General features: G+C 41.9%; 1 protein-coding gene across 1 annotated transcript; it reads right to left on the minus strand.

The window, feature by feature from the left end:
* Positions 1-4,499: 4,499 nt before the first annotated feature.
* LOC134359338 (microsomal glutathione S-transferase 1-like) lies at positions 4,500-18,043 on the minus strand. The gene is made up of 4 exons (XM_063072446.1): positions 17,909-18,043; positions 17,592-17,732; positions 13,614-13,711; positions 4,500-6,489 (listed from the first exon to the last, which is right to left on the minus strand). The coding sequence occupies exons 2-4, from the start codon at positions 17,706-17,708 to the stop codon at positions 6,243-6,245; spliced, it is 462 nt and encodes a 153-aa protein (XP_062928516.1). The 5' UTR covers positions 17,709-17,732; positions 17,909-18,043; the 3' UTR covers positions 4,500-6,242.
* Positions 18,044-18,395: the final 352 nt, after the last annotated feature.

Consider the following 18,395-nt stretch of genomic DNA (forward strand, 5'->3'; position numbering starts at 1 on the left):
AGACATGCCCGTCCATACATGCAAAGTTAGCTCCGGCGGACTGGACGGATGAGATCAACAGTGAGATCTAACAGGCAGGGAGGGAGTTCTGGAACGCTTTGCAACAAAAGAAGACCCCAGTGGTGACAACTACTTGTGGGACCAGGGCCTCCATGGTAGAGGCAGTGGATCTACCCCAGTGCAATGGCTTTCTCACTTTCAAAATTCTCTGGCACAGGTTTAAAACTGTAATCTTTGGATATGACAGACAACGAACCAATAAATCAATCATTCAATCATGATTAAAATGTTGATTACAACAACAAATTGCAAAATGCTAACAGTAATTTTTTTTGGAGCAGTGACATTAACTGGCTGCTATAAACAGTAAATGCAAACCCCTTGTTTATGACATGGATTCAATTCAGATTGAGGCAAAACACAATTACTGTTAGTTTATTCATTTGTCAGGACCTGGGCTGGGGAATGACAGAATTTATTGTCCATTCCTGAATGACCTTAAGGTGCCACTGAATTGCCTTCTTGAACTGCTGCAGTCCCACTGAAGAAGGCAGTCCCACAGTGCTGATGAGAAATTCCAGCAAAGTGATTAGTGACATTGAGGAATGTACTCTGAAATATCACGGCTGTGTAATTTTCACACATCAATTTTAATGAATTTGGGATTATGGGCTTTGTATCCTTGCAAAGAGAGCTTTACATCTGGAATTATCCACACAGAGTCATTTTCTCTTTCTAATTATTGTCCATATACAATCCAGCTTTTAAGTCAGCTACACTTTCTGAATTATGCCTTGATATTTACATATGATAAAATGGAGTGATTACCAAGCACAACTGGTTAGTGATAGAAAAGTGAACAATCAGATTACCGATATGTAGAGTTCTGTCAAGGTCCATTACCCTTTGTAAATCACAGCTTCAATTAGGATTAAACAGGGCTTGTAATCTTGGATGCCCATTATGGTTCCTCTATTTTGGAATGCAATCATGAGCACGGCTGTTTACTCCTTGCATACTAACAGGTTTTCTCTGCACAATAAACTCGATTTCAGATTCTGACTCTGCAAGGCCCTGGTACCTTAGCTCTCTGACCTATACTGTCAGGAATAGATTCTCAGGAAACTCTCTCCACCTTGTTACCTTCTCAACTAGATTTAACTACCGTAATTTCTTAAAATGTACAGGTTGGACATGTAACTATTTCAACCAGCAGCTCCAATAATCCATCTCGCTTTGCATTTCAACCCTGTTGTCCAGTCTAATTTTGTCCCAATTCTTGCAGATATCTTGGGCTTTCTCATGGTAGTCAGTTCCTACAGTGCCATCTCACCACACTCATTTCAATTCATAGCAACATTGCTTGCTTTCCCCTCCAGTTCAAGATTTTCTCAGCTAATTCTATACATTTGTAGCTCTTTTCCTCCTACAGGTGCTGGTCTCACTCACTCTGTCCTTCATGGTGACTGGAGAACTTCACAAGAACATAAGAAATAGGAGCAGGAGTCGGCCATCTGGCCCATCGAGCCTGCCTCGCCATTCAATAAGATCATGGCTGATCTGTCCGTAAACTCAGCTCCATCTGCCTGCCTTTTCCCCATAACCCTTAATTCCCCTATGTAAAAACCTATTTAACTGTATCTTAGATATATTTAGTGAAGAAGCCTCAACTGCTTCCCTGGGCAGAGAATTCCAGATTCACCACTCTCTGGGGAAAACAGTTTCTCCCCATCTCCGTCCTACATCTTCTCCCCTGTATCTTGAGACAGTGTCCCCTAGTTCTAGTCTCACCTACCAATGGAAACAACTTTCCTACTTCTATCTCACCTATCCCTTTCAAAATTTTGTATGCTTCTATAAGATCCCCTCTCATTCTTCTAAATACCAGAGAGTACAGTCCCAGCCGACTCAATCTCTCCTCATAGGTTAACCACTTCCACAGACCAACTTTGCAGTAGCTTCTCAAGTAATATATTACTCCCAAGTTTTGTATGTATTTATGGAGATATAGCATGGAATAGGCCTATCTGGTCCTTCGAGCCACGTCACCTAGCAACTCCTGAATTAACTCTAGCTCAATCACCGGACAATTGACAATGATCTACTAACTAGTACATCTTTGGACTGTGGGAAGAAACCCACGCATTCCACAGGGAAGACATACAGACTCCTCACGGATGATGTCGGAATTGAACTCTGAAGCCCCAAGCTGTAATAACGTCGTGGCAATTGCTACGTTACCATGGTGCCCAACGCTTTTATGCATCTCAAGTTCAACATACTGAATGTCGCAACTAAACAAGTAACACATAAGGAGTATCCTCATATTTCTTTTCAATTCTACATTCTCGACCCTTATGTCAATGCACATAATCGCAATCTTTCCTGCACTGGTCAACACAGTGGTGCAGCTGTTAAAGCTGCAGCTTCACAAATGCAATGATCCAGGCTCCATCTTGACCAGTGGCAGTGTGAAATTCCCATTCTTCCATTTGGCCTTCCCCCAGATGCTCTACTTCCCTCCCACATCTCAGAAACATACACATTGGAAGATTAAACTGCCCCGGTACATAGGCGAGTGGTTGAATTTGGCTGGGGGTGTTGCTAATGAGAATGTAGAGAATAAAACAGGTTAAAGGTTAGTGTAAAAATGTGCTCAGAAGGCCTTTTTCTCTGCTTTATCTGTGATAAGAGCAGCTCAAGGGCCCAGATTTTATGGTAGAAATGGAGTTTGCTTTTTTAAAAATGTTATAAAAACTTGGTGGAAAATGAAAAATCAAGTCTTTTTGAAGAATTAGTTTTAATGTTTGCTTGATCTAGCCGAAGAACTTTATAAACATGTGAAACAGCTTCTGGGGTAGTAATTAGTTATATAAGCAATCCGAAAATTTAAATAGACCAAACACCAAGGGTTTTAGTTCTATTTTCAGTCCACAGAAATAGCCCTGAGCTTCCAGCTGGCACCCACGTTCCAACTTCCCTGAAAACCAGCCTGTTTTCTCTCTTCCCAACTCTGACAAGAGGTCTTAGATCTGAAGCATTAAGTATTTCTCTTTCCGTAGATGCAGCCTGACTTGCTGAGTGCTTCCAGCATTTTTTGTTTATACTTCAGTTTGCAACTGTCTTAAAATTTATGACAGTTCAAAGATTCTCTTGATTTAGTTGCAGGTTGCAAACAGTGCTGAATCACAGACAGCAACTTCAGAAGTTCAATATACATGACTGAACATGGAAATCCTGACATTTTTGCCTTTTTCAGCAATTTCTGAAAACTTCATTATGACTCATGCCAAAATGCTTTTCTAAACCTCAGCAACAGTCCTCAATGGATTTCACCATTGGTCCTTTGAACATTATTGGAAGTTCCTAGAACTCCACTAACTCAAGCCTGGCTGCAAAAAGAGAGGGATTTGGCATGGGGCTAGCTATGCCATAAAAACCCAGAGCTACAGAAACAGCAACCGAAGCTCCAATGATCTCATTCCTGGGAGAGGAAGGATCTTTGTCTAAATCGGTTACATCTAGGGGACAACTTGAAAGAATGTCCCAGAACAGAGGACTCTGGTGAGCCACAGTTAGTGTTCAATGCCCTGATAGGGATGACACACTCAAGTAAGAGTTCAAGTTCTAAATTCAAGCCATTTCTATCATTATTATAACTAATTATCTCTTCTCCCTTCTGGAAGCTCTTAAGGCTCTCCACTTATTTCTAGACAACAGACCAAACGAGTTCCCCTGCTCCACATGGTGGAACTGGAATTCACACTGAACAATTTCTCTTTCGACTCCCCAAACTTTCTCCAAACCCAAGGGGCATCCACGAGCTCCAGCTACGCCTGCCTTTTCCATGTTCCAAGCCTACACTAGTCACGCTCCCCAACTCTTCCTGCACCCATGCTGAACTTACCGATTTTATCCAGTTGGCCACCAGTTTACACATTTTCCTCAAATTTACTTGGACAATCTGACACCCCTCCTATTTCTCAATCTTTCTGTCTCCATTGAAGACAGACTGTCTTGTTATCTTTTATAAACCTACCAACTCACAGCTACATATCTTGACTTCCCACCCTATCACTTGTAAGAATTGTTCCTCTTTCTCAGTTCCTCCATCTCCACCACATCTATTCTCAGGTTAAAATTTTCCATTCCAGAACATCTGAGATGTACGTGTTATTCATAGGCAGGGTTTCCCTTCCTCTACCATCAATGCTGTTCTCACCCATATCTCCTCCCAGTTTCTCACTCCATCCCCCCCCCCCCATCACTTGGCTCCACTTATCATCTACCAGGTTGGATTCCTTCCCCTCCATTCCACCTTCACCCTTCCTTTCCAGTCCTGATGAAAGGTTTCAGCCTGAAACGCCAACAGTTTACTCTCCTCCATAGATGCTGCCTGACATGTGCAGTTCCTCTACATTTTGTGTGTTGCTTTGGATTTCCAGCATTTGCAGAAACTCGAGTTTATAAAAAGTAGCTTAGTTAAGCACCACAACACGTTTACTTCAGGTATTTATTGACAGAAAATACAATGAAAAGGTGACTGGAAAGAATTACAACAATTTTCCTTCTTTTTAACAAAAATAAGCATTTTTAGCAAGATTCTTTAACTATATCAGCATAAATGACACATAGCAAAATACTAGATGTGTTAATATGCGTACTCAGCATGGGGCGGTGATTATGTCAGAGGAAGCACCAAGCGACGACAATTCATTAACGATAACTGTGTTAAAAAAAAAATAAGTTGCTAGAGATAGACAGTAGCTGGTAAATTTAGGAAATGGTACGTAATAACGCAAACTTTAGGAACCTTTAAGACAATACATTTGCACCTGGATCGTAGACAGTTTTTACTTACCTACAATGGAACAACAGAGATTAGGCGTATGAAGAGCCTGTGTCAACTTTGGGCTAAACCCCATCATCACAAGAAGCTGTGATGGTGATCTTGTGCTATCTACAGAATACTTCAACTTTACCAGATCTCTCTGTCAAACAATGTAATGTTAGTACTTCCAGCAGGTTTGGAATGATTTTAAAAAATATATCTGAGGACAACTACGGCAATGATCATTCTTACTGCTCTGGTCTGAACACTTTTTCCATCACTTAGCTGTGGTGCTGCAAGTACAGAGTTTCTGAGCAAATGTTTAAGTTATAGAGATGCACCAAGATTCAGTCCAAAAACAGAAATAAGGTCTGTATCTTAAGAACACGGCAACTGTGATTTAAAAAGCTTGCTACAGTAGCTGAAGACTTGCATCATAATGGTCCATCTAACTCCAATTTTATTGCTCTGCAGGTTTAACCCAATTGAATCTGAAATCCATACATTTTTAGGCATTATATGTGCATTTTGGACTCACTAAACCAGAATGTTCACACTTACACAATCCCAAGAAATAATATAGTCGCAGCTTGCTGAGATAAAAAGCTAACACATCAAATCTATAAAACAAAATTGAAGCAATGCCAATCTTGTTTCAGATCAAGCTGCATTTCACCCATCCTTGTATGTGCCATTCCCATTCTCCATTCGTTGGGTCTTTACCTGGTTTATGACCAGCCTAATTTCCTGAAGGTCTCTCTCAGTGCTAGCAACATACCCATGGTTTTGAGCAGTGCCTGACCCAACTAAAATATTGAGCAATAGTTTGAAAAGCTGATAAACCTTTCAAAGTACTCAGATTGCAAAAGGAACAAAAAAGTTTCAAACAAGCACGTCACCAGCCTAAAATGAACATATCTCAACCCTAACACATGTGAATAAATCCCTTGTGTGTTCAATTAGAACCATGATTAAATGCTGCTGGTTCAGCTGCACTTTTATATTTAACTTGGGTTTTGCCAGCTTATTATCTATGGGTCAGTTCATTACAAGAAACTGTCCAATTTCCAAATGCATTTATTAATCTGTGATAGGTTGTGGAAGAACAGATATAACATCAACTGTGAATGCTGGCCAATACACACTGCTGAATAATTATGTGTAAAAACAGCTTCCCAAACAGGTTTTTCCAGTTGGCGAGGGAACAGCCATTTGCTCAGCTCACACCCACAAAAGCGAAGCTATCCTGCAACTTGTTTTGTCTTCCTTACAACCTCCGAACAAATCAAACCCGGGTTTTGTACTTGCGCTGCGGTTATTAAGCACTATTACTGAGGATAAGAACTGAAGAATGGAATGTGGGAAATAAAGTAAAGCTAAAGAATGCCTTGTGAACAATTGTTGTTTTCATTCAAAGGTACAACCCTGCCTTCAGCACTCTGTAAGCCATTGAAAAGGTAACTCCGAAACCCAGCATCCAGCTCAAACCTCGTGAGGGCTGGGGGAGAGGAAGCACGTAAGCAATACTGTGGAAGATCCTGGAACCAACAAAGATTCTGAAGTGCAGTAGAGCAGTGGTCAGGTCTGGCTCTGTCAGCGTGTACAGGAGTCCGATGCCAATAAATGGAACAATATTCTCCAGGTCATTCCGGTGACATCTGTAAGGAACAAAAGAAACAAGCACTCAGGTTTAGTTTAAACACACAAAAGTTAATACTTTCAAATTGATGAAATGTGAATGGAAGGCTAGAGCATTAAAAACTGAAGTAGGAAGCAGCCATTTTGCACTTCCTGCTTTAATCTTACATCCTTGGTGTCCGAAAATAAGCCACTATCTCTGGAATGTACTCAGTGGCTCAGCTTTCCCAGCTTTCTTGTATAGGGAATTCCAAAGGTTCAGTACGCTCTGGGACAAAATAGTTTCTCCTGAAGAGCTGACCCCTTATTTTGAGACTGACCTTTGTTCCAGTTTATGCTTGTTGCCACAGGCAAACCTACCATGAAAGCTAGCCTTTTGTAGCAGCGTCACTGCACAAACATGATAAACACAAGGTAACAAGCTTGTGTGAGCATAAAATATATAACTTGCATCACAAAATACACATGATATTAGTGCAAGTTGAGAGAAACTAAAAATATAGCTAATCATTAACACCAGATTCTGGATACGCTGGCAATCTTGAGCAACACACAAAACACTGGATTAACTCAGCAGGTCAGGCAGCATCTAAGGAGGGGAGCACTCAGTGCAGATTGGAGGACCACTTTGACAAGCACCTTCACTCTACCTCAAAAGGCAGGATCTTCTGATAGCCAATCGACTTCCCATCCTCAGTCTGACATGTCTGACCATGACCTCCTCTAGTGCCACAAGGAGCCCAAACTCAGGTTGGAGGGAGCAATACCTCATATTCCATTTGGGTAGCCTCCAACTTGATGGCATGGACATTGTTTTCTCCAACTTCTGGTAATTTCCCCTCCCCGCCTTTGCTTTTTCAATTCCCTTCTCTTCTCCTCACCTGTCCATTCCTCTCCATGGTTCCCCTCCTCCTTTCCTTTCTTTCATGGTCCACTCCCTTCTCCTATCAGAATCCTTCTTCTTCAGCCCTTTACTTCCACCACCTATCCCCTCCCAGCTTCTTACTTCTTCCACACACCCACTTCCTCCTCACCTGGTCTCACCTATCACATGCCAGTTTGAACTTGTACTGTAGAGCCTACATTATAGTAAGGGACAACTTTATGTTTTAGTAACACGTCGTTGCATGCACTATTAGGCACGTATTGACCTGTATGTGTGTGTCAAGTTCGGACTCTACCAGTAAAGAACCATGAAACTTACGTTCCCGTCTCCCAGTGTTTTCATTAATAACATAGTTGTGTAAACAGGCCACATACACAACAAATTGGCGACGAGAATTATGAACCTACATCCTATCGGAACGTCGTGTTTTAGTTGATAACAACACTCAAAGAGAGAGAAGGGAGATGAAAAGGAGCGACACACGCATCTAGACGGAGTGCACTCGTTGCGCTAGCAAAAAGGACACGTGAGTCAAGTGGAACGTGCAGTGACTGCAAGGAGCTAGCTAAAAAGAAAACAAGGAAAAACCGGACTATAACATAACAAAGATGGCGATGATTGGAACCATTACAGCAGTTGATAGTGGCATTGAAAACTGGGTAATTTACATTGAAAGAGTGGAGTTATATTGTGATGCTAACGGTGTTAAGGATGAAAAAAAGCCAGCGTTTTACTCAGTGTTATACGGGCTGCTACGGAGCTTGTTAACCCCTGAAAAACCAGCTGACAAAACGTTCAAGCAAATAGTAGACATTCTCCAACAGCATTTAAACCCCAAACCACTGGTCATTGCTGAAAGATTTAAATTTCACAAATGGAATCAGAGAAAAAATGAAAGCATTTCTGAATATTGTGCTGAATTGTGCAAATTATCAGATCATTGTCAATTTGGAGCTGGTCTATCGGACACATTGAGGGACAGGTTAGTGTGTGGCATGTACTGTGAAACCACACAGAAGAATCTCCTGGGTGAAAAACATCTTACATTAGAGAAGGCACTGAACATTGCAACATCATTGGAAACAGAGGCACGGGGTGCTTCAGAGATGCAACAAAAATCTCTGGAATATGCTACAAATAAAATGTCACTGAACAGAAATGAAGGAAAGAAATGTTACCACTGTGAGAACAGGTCACATGACCCTGCTGACTGTTGGTTTAAAGACAAAGAATGCAGAAACTGTTGCAAACAGGGCCACACTGGCAGAGTATGCAAAGCTAGTAAACTGCAGAAAAAGGACAAAATACAGAGAAACAAGAAACCCCAAAAAGGAAAACACAACGTACACAAAATGAAAGAAAGCAGTTCTGATGAAAACGACTCAGACAAAAGTAAATTGTCTTGTCTGCAACTTGACAGCGTGAAAGAGATAGATGATCGAAGAGTAATATGGATCACTCCACAAGTGGCAGGCGTGAGACTGAAAATGGAATTGGACACAGGCTCAGTTTTAACAGTGATCTCTGTACACGACTACAAATGACTGCTTTCTCACATACCTCTGAAACGAACTAAACTACTGCTAAAGACTTGCACAGGAGAGAGAGAGAGAGAGAGAGAGAGAGAGAGAGAGAGAGAGAGAGTCCCAAAGGTAAAATTAAAGTGACAGTAACCTACAGAGACAAAACACAGCAGCTGAACCTCTATGTACTGAAAAATGGAGGGCCACCATTGCGGGGACATGAATGGCTCAGGAAAATCCAGTTGGATTGGCACATCATCAAGGCACCACTTGTGTCAGCAAAGGAGAGCAGCAAGGCTACATCTGAGAGACTGTCACAAATACTTGCTGACTCTGAGGAAGTGTTCATGAAAGGAATAGGAACACTTCAGGGCATGAAGGCAAAGATTGAGATTGAACAAGATCTAAATATCTCCTTATCTGACGCGGTTTGGGATTCAATTCTTAAAGTCAATCAACTCAACCTCGCTATGTGCTCGCCACTGCCTTTAGCAGTTTAAGGCTGTACAAAGGGCTCACATGTCTAAAACTAAATTATCACTGTTTTATCCTGACATTAGTCCTGTTTGTGATAAGCGTAAAGGGGCTGAGGCTTCCCTTATTCATATGCACTGGACCTGTCCTAGTCTAGAGAAATTCTGGAGAGAAGTTTTTTCAACCCTATCTCATATTCTTAATTGTCATTTAGAATCTAACCCTCTGGTTGCTCTTTTTGGCACTTTGGGTGAAGTAAATATGCACTTGAGTCGACTAAATGTCGAACATTATCTTTTGCCTCTCTCTTGGCTAGACAGTTGGTTCTTCTTAGGTGGAAAGATGCTGCCCCACCCACTCACGCTCAATGGCTTAGTGATATTATGGCCTGTTTAGTCCTCGAAAAGAGTAATTATTCACTTCTTAATTCGGACATAAAGTTTCATAAGGTGTGGGGACCTTTTCTTGAATATTTTCATAACTCTTCTTTATCCTTTTTTGTATGCTACGATCCCTTACTTTCAGCTTTTACTTTGTAAGTTATATGGTTCTTTGTTGTGAATTACATTATACTTTTGGTAGTCGGCATTATTCTTTTTTCCTATATATATTTAGTTCTCTGGGGTTGAATGCTCTGATTAATTTTTTTTCTCTTTTGTATGCAGAAATGATTGGACATATTGGATTTGTTTGATTCGCACTGTATAAATCTCCATTTTGTTGTTGGGTTTTTCCTCTGTAGTTTCACTGTAGAAATGCATAAAAAATTAATTTAAAAATTTTTTTTAAAAGAAGATTGAGATTGAGGGAAATGCATGTCCAAAGTTTCACAAAGGCAGGCCAGCACAACATGCAATCCATCCTACAGTAGAGGCAGAGCTGAAAAATCTGGATCAGACTAGGGTCATGTCAAAGGTGGATTGGAGTGAATGGGCCACGCCTATTGTTCCAGTGATGAAAAAAAACATCCAGCACAAAACCAGGAAAACCAAGCAAGGTGCACATATGTGGAGACTTTAAAGTGACTGTTAACCCAGTTCTCCGCACCGTACAGTATCCTCTACCTCGTATTGAGGACATCTTTGCTTCCCTGTCAGGAGGGGAACATTTCACAAAAAAATCGATTTGGCCCAGGCTCATCTCCAAATGGAAATCGATGAAGCATCCAAGAAATACCTGACAATAAATACACACAAAGCACTTTACCAGTAAAACAGGTTCGTGTTTGGGATAGCATCAGCTCCTACAATCTGGCAAAGGGCAATGGACCAGGTTCTGCAGGAGATTCCAGTTACCTGGATGACATCATTCTCATCGGCAAAGATGATGACGAACATCTTTCTAATCTCGAACAAGTGGTCACCATGTTATGAGAATATAGGCTCAGAGCTAATCGACAGAAATGTGAGTTTTTCAAAAAGGAAATTTCACACTGTGGGCATGTGATCAACAAGGATGGCTTACACACGTCTCAAGACAAGATAGAAGCGGTGCTTAAGGCACCACCACCTGAAAATGTGTCTCAGCTGAGAGCATATTTTGGACTAGTTAACTATTATCACAAGCTCTTGCCTAACCTATCCACAGTCCTACACCCACTAAATGCAGTATTACAGACAGGGACACAATGGAAGTGGACTGAGAGCTGTGAGAAAGCGTTTCTAAGAAACTAAAAGGCTCATAACTTTGGAAGGGGTGCTCGCGCGCTTTGACCCCTCCTTACCAATCCGACTGGCTTATGATGCCTCGCCCCATGGGATAGGAGCTGTGTTATCGCACACGTTTCCAGATGGCTCAGAAAGACCAATAGCCTTTGCCTCAAGAACACTAACATCAGCTGAACGTAACTAAGCAGAGATTGACAGAGAGGCCCTAAGCCTCGTGCGGGGAGTCAAGAGATTCAGTCACTACCTGTATGATCAAAAAGTTTACTCTGTTGACTGACCATCAGCCTCTCGTGTCAATCTTCAACCCAAGAAAAGGCGTTCCAGTAATGACAGCACAAAGGCTGCAGCGATGGTCTCTTTTCTTAAGAGGTCACAGGTATGACATTGAACACAAGGGGACCAAGCAACATGGCAACACAGATGGTTTGTCACATTTACCACTGCTGACTTCAGAGATAACTACACAAATGGATTCAGCAGAGGTCTTTCACACAACAATAGTTGAACAATTACCAGTGACAAACAGCCTCACTGAAGGGGAAACACACAATGACCCTATGTTGTCAAAAGTGTATGACATCATGGTAAAGGGATGACAAGCGCGTGGTAACACACTGTTTCCAGCCTTCTCAGCGAGGAAGGAGCAGTTGTCAGTGTGTCGGAGAACACTGATGTGTGGTTCACAAGTTGTGATTCCTCCCAAGCTATGCAGCAGAGTGCTGGAGGAACTGCACGAGGGGCACCTGGGTACCGTGAAGATGAATGGTCTTGCCCGTGCCTATGTGTGGTGGCCAGGAATCGATAAACAAATTGAGGACTTGACCAAGAACTGCTCTGGATGTCAAAAGATCCAGAACGCACCACCACAAGCCTCTCTCCATCCATGGGAGCGGCCCTCATCACCATGGCAACAATGCACATCGACTTTGCTGGATCATTCATGGACTCTATCTTTTTAATTGCCATTGATGCACATTCCAAATGGCCAGACGTCATCAAAATGAAGACAACCACATCAGAAAAGACCATTACAGTTCTGAGGGCCATGTTCACCTGGAATGGCATACCAGAACAAATCTGTACAGAGAATGGACAGCAATTTGTCTCTGAAGAATTCCGAAGTTTTGTGAAGAACAATGGAATCAAGCACTTTACATCTGCCCTTTACCATCCATCTACAAATGGCTTGGCAGAAAGGTTTGTGCAGACATTCAAGAACGCCATCAAGGCAATGGACAGCAAAAATCCACCACTGCAACACAAGATAGACAACTTCCTCCTTGCCTATTGTAATGCAGTACATGCAACCACTAATCAGACTCCAGCGATGATGTTTCTGAACAGGAACCTGAGGTCCCGCATGGATCTTCTCAAACCAGATGTACGGCGTGATGTGGAGAACAGACAGTTCAAACACTTGAATGCTAAGTCAACACGGAGCCTCAGTGTGGGACACTCAGCCCTTGCACGTGATTACCAGACACAAAAGTGGCAGCCCAGTACAATTTTCCACCATAGACTTGCCACTGATGTATAGAGTTCAGGTGGGAGAGAATGTATGGAGACGTCATGCGGACCAAATCCTGGATGCTCAGGTGAAAAACACAACAACACCTTGCCCGGATTCCCCTGACATAGAAGCAAACACCCCTGATGTGACCACATCAGCTTCATCTACAGACCTGTCATCAGTGCTGATGCCCCACTTGATGTACCTGTGGAGACTCATTCCCCAAAGCAAACATTTCAGGATAGCTGTTACCCGGAGAGGCTGAGAAGAACCCTCCCAGAGACTTGAGTTCTAAATGGGTGTTAGACCAAAAGTAAAAAAAGAAAAAAAAAAGGCTTGTAATAATTTCATATTAAGTTACTTTGTTATGATTTGTAAACAAATGGTATGTTTGTATGTTAAGGGTAAACATATTTGTTTAGCATAGTGCCCCAGTAAAAAAAAAAGTTGATACACTATTAAAATAAAAGGAGTGTACCGTATAGCCTACATTTTAATAAGGGACTACTATATGTTTTAGTAACACGTCGTTGCATGCGCTATTAGGTGCGTGTTGATCTGTACATGTGTGTCAAGTTCGGACTCTACCAGTAAAGAACCATGAAACTTAGTTCCCCTCTCCAGCGTTTTCATTAAACATAGTTGTGTAAACAGGCCACATACACAACAGAACTCCTTCCCCTCCTCCCACCTTTTTATTCTGGTTTCTGCCCCCTTCCCTTCCAGCCCGAATCATCGACTGTTTATTCTACTGCAAGATGCTGCCAGGCTCGCTGAGTTCCTCCAGCACTTTTGTGTGTTTTGCTCAGAAAAATGGCACAGGTAGCATTAAGATTAGATAGTCCAGCCACCAGTAAGATCATGCCTCATTCTTCTAAACTCAAGAATGTTTAACACTTCATCATGTGACAACACTCCTCCCGCTCAAACCAAGGAATCAATCTGCTGAACCTTTACTGCACTCCCTTTACTGCAAGTATATCTTTCCTGTGTTTTGGAAACTGGCGATGTTCAGAGTCCACAGTGCAATCACACCAGGGACCTACATGAATTGGGTTTTCTTTCAAACACAAACAAGCCTTACCTTCTCACACGCTCCACATCCGGATCAGTCTTCAGCAGCTTTTTCCTGGCTTCTTCATCGCCGCCATGATGTCGCGCATCTTCAGGGTTGGCAAAGGCCTATTCATAAATCATGTAATATAAAGGTTATTTGCTAATTGAATAAAAGTATTGTTCATCCAAGTCATACAATGTGTAAATCTAGGAATGCTCAACTTCTGCTGTCTTCCAGAATACTTTAGTAATTATAAATTTCAGAAATGGATGCTAAAAGTATATCCTATTACAAAAAGCAGTCTCGGGCCATTAACTTTAAAAGACCCGTATTATTGACAAAAAAATATAACTTTCCTCAGTACACCCCTATCATAGGTAGATATTATGATATCTACTTAAAACTTGAAGAAAAACTGTATAGAAGCATAGGTGCAGTCAAAATGCAAACTTTAAGCAAATTTTATGTTTCCAATTGATCATTTATGCTATTGTTTTGGATGGCAGGGTGGAGATACGTCTCTACCAAGGAAGTGTAAGGCACCTCTTCCCACTAGCCTGCAGGTCACCCTTGGGCAAGGTGTAGCACCTGCTTGACCCCCGATCAGGGTCACCTGAAGCCACGGGAGCAGGTGGTGGATGGTCATGAGCAGCTGGTGCATACCACTAGTCCTGGTTATGTGACCACTGGCGCCAGGCAGACAATCTCTGAAGAGTGTTGATAATGGCTACTGTCACCTGTCTTGTAAAGGCACTGCCCTGAAGGCAACGGCAAACAAGCTCTGCAGAAAAATTTGCCTAGAACAATCGTGACAATGATTGATCTTGATCACCCACATCAATACGGTGCGGCACATAATGATGATGAAATTGTTTATTCCTTGTGTGGATGAGCTTTTTTGACAGGAATGAATCCATCAAAAACAATACATCTTTAGCAAGGCATTTACTTCACCCCTCTAAAAAGAAAAATAGTGATACAAATAATTTTATGCTGAAATTTGACAAAAGAACATGCATTTCAAATCATTGTGAATACAAGACAATAAAAGGACAAGTCCCTATACAAAGTTAAGGAAATGTGGAAACTAAGACAAAGTGATCCACTGCTGAGACTTTAAATGCTACATGAATTCAAGTGGCAATCACAATACTTAGTATTTAAACCAACTGGATCTGAAACATTTCCCTTTCCACAAGTCCTCAGTATTTCCAACACATTGTTTTTATCCCAGATTTTTATAGCACTGATTTTTTTTTAATATAAAAGACAGGCACGATTTGATTGCAAACTCAATAGCCAAAAAGCACAGAAAAGTGCCAAAACGTTATTTAGAAGCAAATTCAATTCCTTCTTCTCGCTAAGAAGCATTTAGCCAGGTCACATGGTTGACCAAGTAATGACATGAACTTCCACAATAACTTTACAACCATGAACCTTGTACATCAAGATTGAGTAGAAAGAGAACATGGTGTTTTCCACACAAGGCAAAATGAAATTCAAGGTGACAGTTTCTTCACTGAAATGAATTTTCATATCCATAAAGCATACAGTAATTATCTTAGTATTTTAAAGCAGTACTTGGCAGAATTACACAATAATCAAAATCAACTTTATAATATTACATCTTCCACACGTTACATCCTTCAAATCTACAGTTATTCTCCTCACATTTTAAAATATTCATATAAATATCCTACAGCAGTAATACCAATGATTACTGCAAAACAAAAAAAAAATCGTTAAACTTCCAAAATGTGGCACTAATCTCTCAGTTCTTAACTTTCGACTGCATCTTTGGTAGAGTAGAGACAACTAATTTCAGGATCCACTGAGGAGTTAACAAAGCTAAATGAGAACTAGCCCAATCTAGGGGCTTGGCATTAGATATTTCACATCGTTCAGACACAGCTGAATGGAAACAAAAGGGGCCAGCATTTACACACCCACACAACAGTGAAACAAGACGGGGAGGGGATAAAAAAAGATCTGAGAGGGGAAGAGGAAATTGATGCAGCAATTAATTGATATTTCATTGTTGGTGAGGTAGATTACATTTCCCTTTCAATAACGGGAAGGAATAGTTTTTGGAAGCCAGTATGAAGGTACCAGGGAATACCCAGAGGGCACAACAACAAAACAAAAACAGTTATTGGTTAAAAGCTGATCCAGGCAGCTGCACTGCCATAAATATTTCAAAGCAGCCAGGAAAGTGCAGAATCTGGGGTTCCACTGGTAGAACTATAGAGAACAGCACCAAGCAAAACAGGACTGGGAGTCTGTGACATAAAAACAAGCAGCAGTTACTTAAGAGGCAAGGCTGGAATACGATAGTTTAATTTTGTTTTAAAGCAAAGTCAGAGAAGCAGTTGAAGCGAAACCGGTTCAGGCCGCCTATACCTGAAGGAAGAAGTTGCCCTAACCTGAAGCCAGCAGTACACAGAAACCTGCGACCTGATGAACAGATGATGGGTGGGAAGAGTGCAGAAGACTCAGTAAATCTATGACCACCATGTCGTCAAAACCATTTATGACTACAACACCCTACTAACAGCCAAGAAGGAGGCAAAACTTAACAGCGATCGACACAGTCATTGCATGGTGGAAGCAACATTTCAATGACTCATACAACCACGGCTCTGCCCTTCCACTTTATCTCACAGCGACATGTTCAGTCCAGCCTCCAATTCTAACCACCCAGAAGCTGTAAAGAACCAGATCCCTCCTCAGAAATAATGGCCTGGAAGCAGCTGATATCCCTGCTCAAGTCCTAAAACACAGTGAAGCCCACCAGTCACAAATTCGCCATCTCACCGTCAACTTCCAGGACAAGAAATATTTACCAGACATCTTAGCGGTGCCACAATCATGGACATCTTCAAAATGGAGACATATCTGACTGCAGTAACTGAGGATACTGACCCAGGAGAAGCTGCCACACCGCCCTCCAACAATGAAGGTTATATAGTGGTACCCTGAAAAATATGGACCACTTCCCTTAATTCAGGAGCTACCCTTCAGTGAAAGCAAGCATCAATGATGAGGTAAAAAAAAACTTCATGGTCTTTCAGACAAGAGTGATCCACGGTCCTCTATAACCTTCTGAAACCTGGGCTACTTACAACAGGGATGGCAAAACACTGGGAAGTGCTCACTGTCATCTCCGCAAACTCCTTCAACTTACTGGAGAGACAAGGGAACCGATTCAGCATTCTCTCCTGGGTCAACATCCCAGTACTGAGGCCCCACAGTAACACTCATTTGATCCTAGAAGGCCAGACATATCATTCACCTGCCCAGCATATCACTCCCAAGACACACTCACTATCCTGAGCTCAGTTAGGGAACGACACTGCAGATGGGCAGATTACATATCCATAGCCCTTTTTTTGAAAGGAAAAAATACAAAAACCCCCTGAATCTCTTGCCCATGAGTACTCCGAGAAGCAATTCAGGATAGCATTCAAGAGGCCCAGAATATAAAAGCAAGAATGTAACGTTGAAACTACATAAAACACTGGTAAGGCCTCATTTGGGTTCAAAGGGGGTTCACGAAAATGATTTTAAGATTATATGGCTTGTCATATGGAGTACGTTTGATGTCTCTGGGCCTGTATATATAGGATAAGGGGTGACCTCATTGAAACCTATCCAATGGTGAAAGCGTTCAAAATGAAGCGCAGCTAACTAGGATAATTTGCGATTCCTCGGCCCACTTACCCAGTTCATTAATTTATTTTATAACCTTTCTCAATGTTGATAACATCACCTATTTTAGGTATCATCCACAAACTTTCGTACCATGCCCTGTTGATATAAATAACAAGCCACAAAATCCTTAGCACCGAACTATAGGAAGTGCAAAACAGACCGAAAACCACTTCAATCTGCCAATGCAATGATTTTGCGAAACACTCGTCCTTGCACAACGATGAGGAACTAAAATAACAAATGTTTTCATTTTTAAATCAGTTAATGCAATATTCTTGATGTCGTTGACCTTACCCCACGAGTCACCCTGAAATAAGCGGTCAGGGGTGACATTAGCATCATCTTCACTAGCACGATACAGGCGTACGTGGAGTAGGCGAGGAAAACATCGCTTTGAATTAACTCGGACATTTCCAAACCAGAGATCAACAAATGCTAGATGGGAAAAGCACACAGTTAATTCACAACTAATTGGCAGTTGGCTCTTTCAAACCCGCCTTAAAACTTCACTCAGGCAACAAAAGCGTAAACGCAAATGGAAAAGTTTGCATCCAACTTCAAAATCAGCAATACAGAGGTTGCATTGGTCCCGGAAATCTGCGCCACATTACCCGCAGCTCCCAAACTTCACAGGCAGTCTGGATCCAACCCGCGCCCGCTCAGCTCGCCGGGATACTGGAGGTCCGCCCTCCCCGGGCCGCTCCTCCCACCTCCGCCCGCTCCGACAGCACCTCGTACGTGACCCAGACAGCTCCCGACAATATTTCTGAGGCCAACCTCTGACAAGTGGTTGTCGGGGTGGGGATGAATGCGGATGTTGCTCAACCCCCTGTTAGTAAAATAGCTCAATTCACAAATTAGTAATCTGGATCTTTCTGTGTATAGGGTACCTATATACGGGTTATTTTCAAATGGGGAATTGGGATCTTTCTGTGCATCTTTCCCAAATGGGGTCCCTATGTGTGGGGCATTCTTAAATCGAGGGATGTGGATCTTTCCGTGCCTATTGTCAGCAAAAAGTCCTTGCCTGCAGGGAGTTCTCAAATCAAGGAATTTGGATCTTGTGTCTCTGAAGAAGAGGGTGAGAGTGCTTAATGA

Source organism: Mobula hypostoma, chromosome 20, assembly GCF_963921235.1.
Source record: "Mobula hypostoma chromosome 20, sMobHyp1.1, whole genome shotgun sequence".
NCBI classification, from domain to species: Eukaryota; Metazoa; Chordata; class Chondrichthyes; order Myliobatiformes; family Myliobatidae; genus Mobula; species Mobula hypostoma.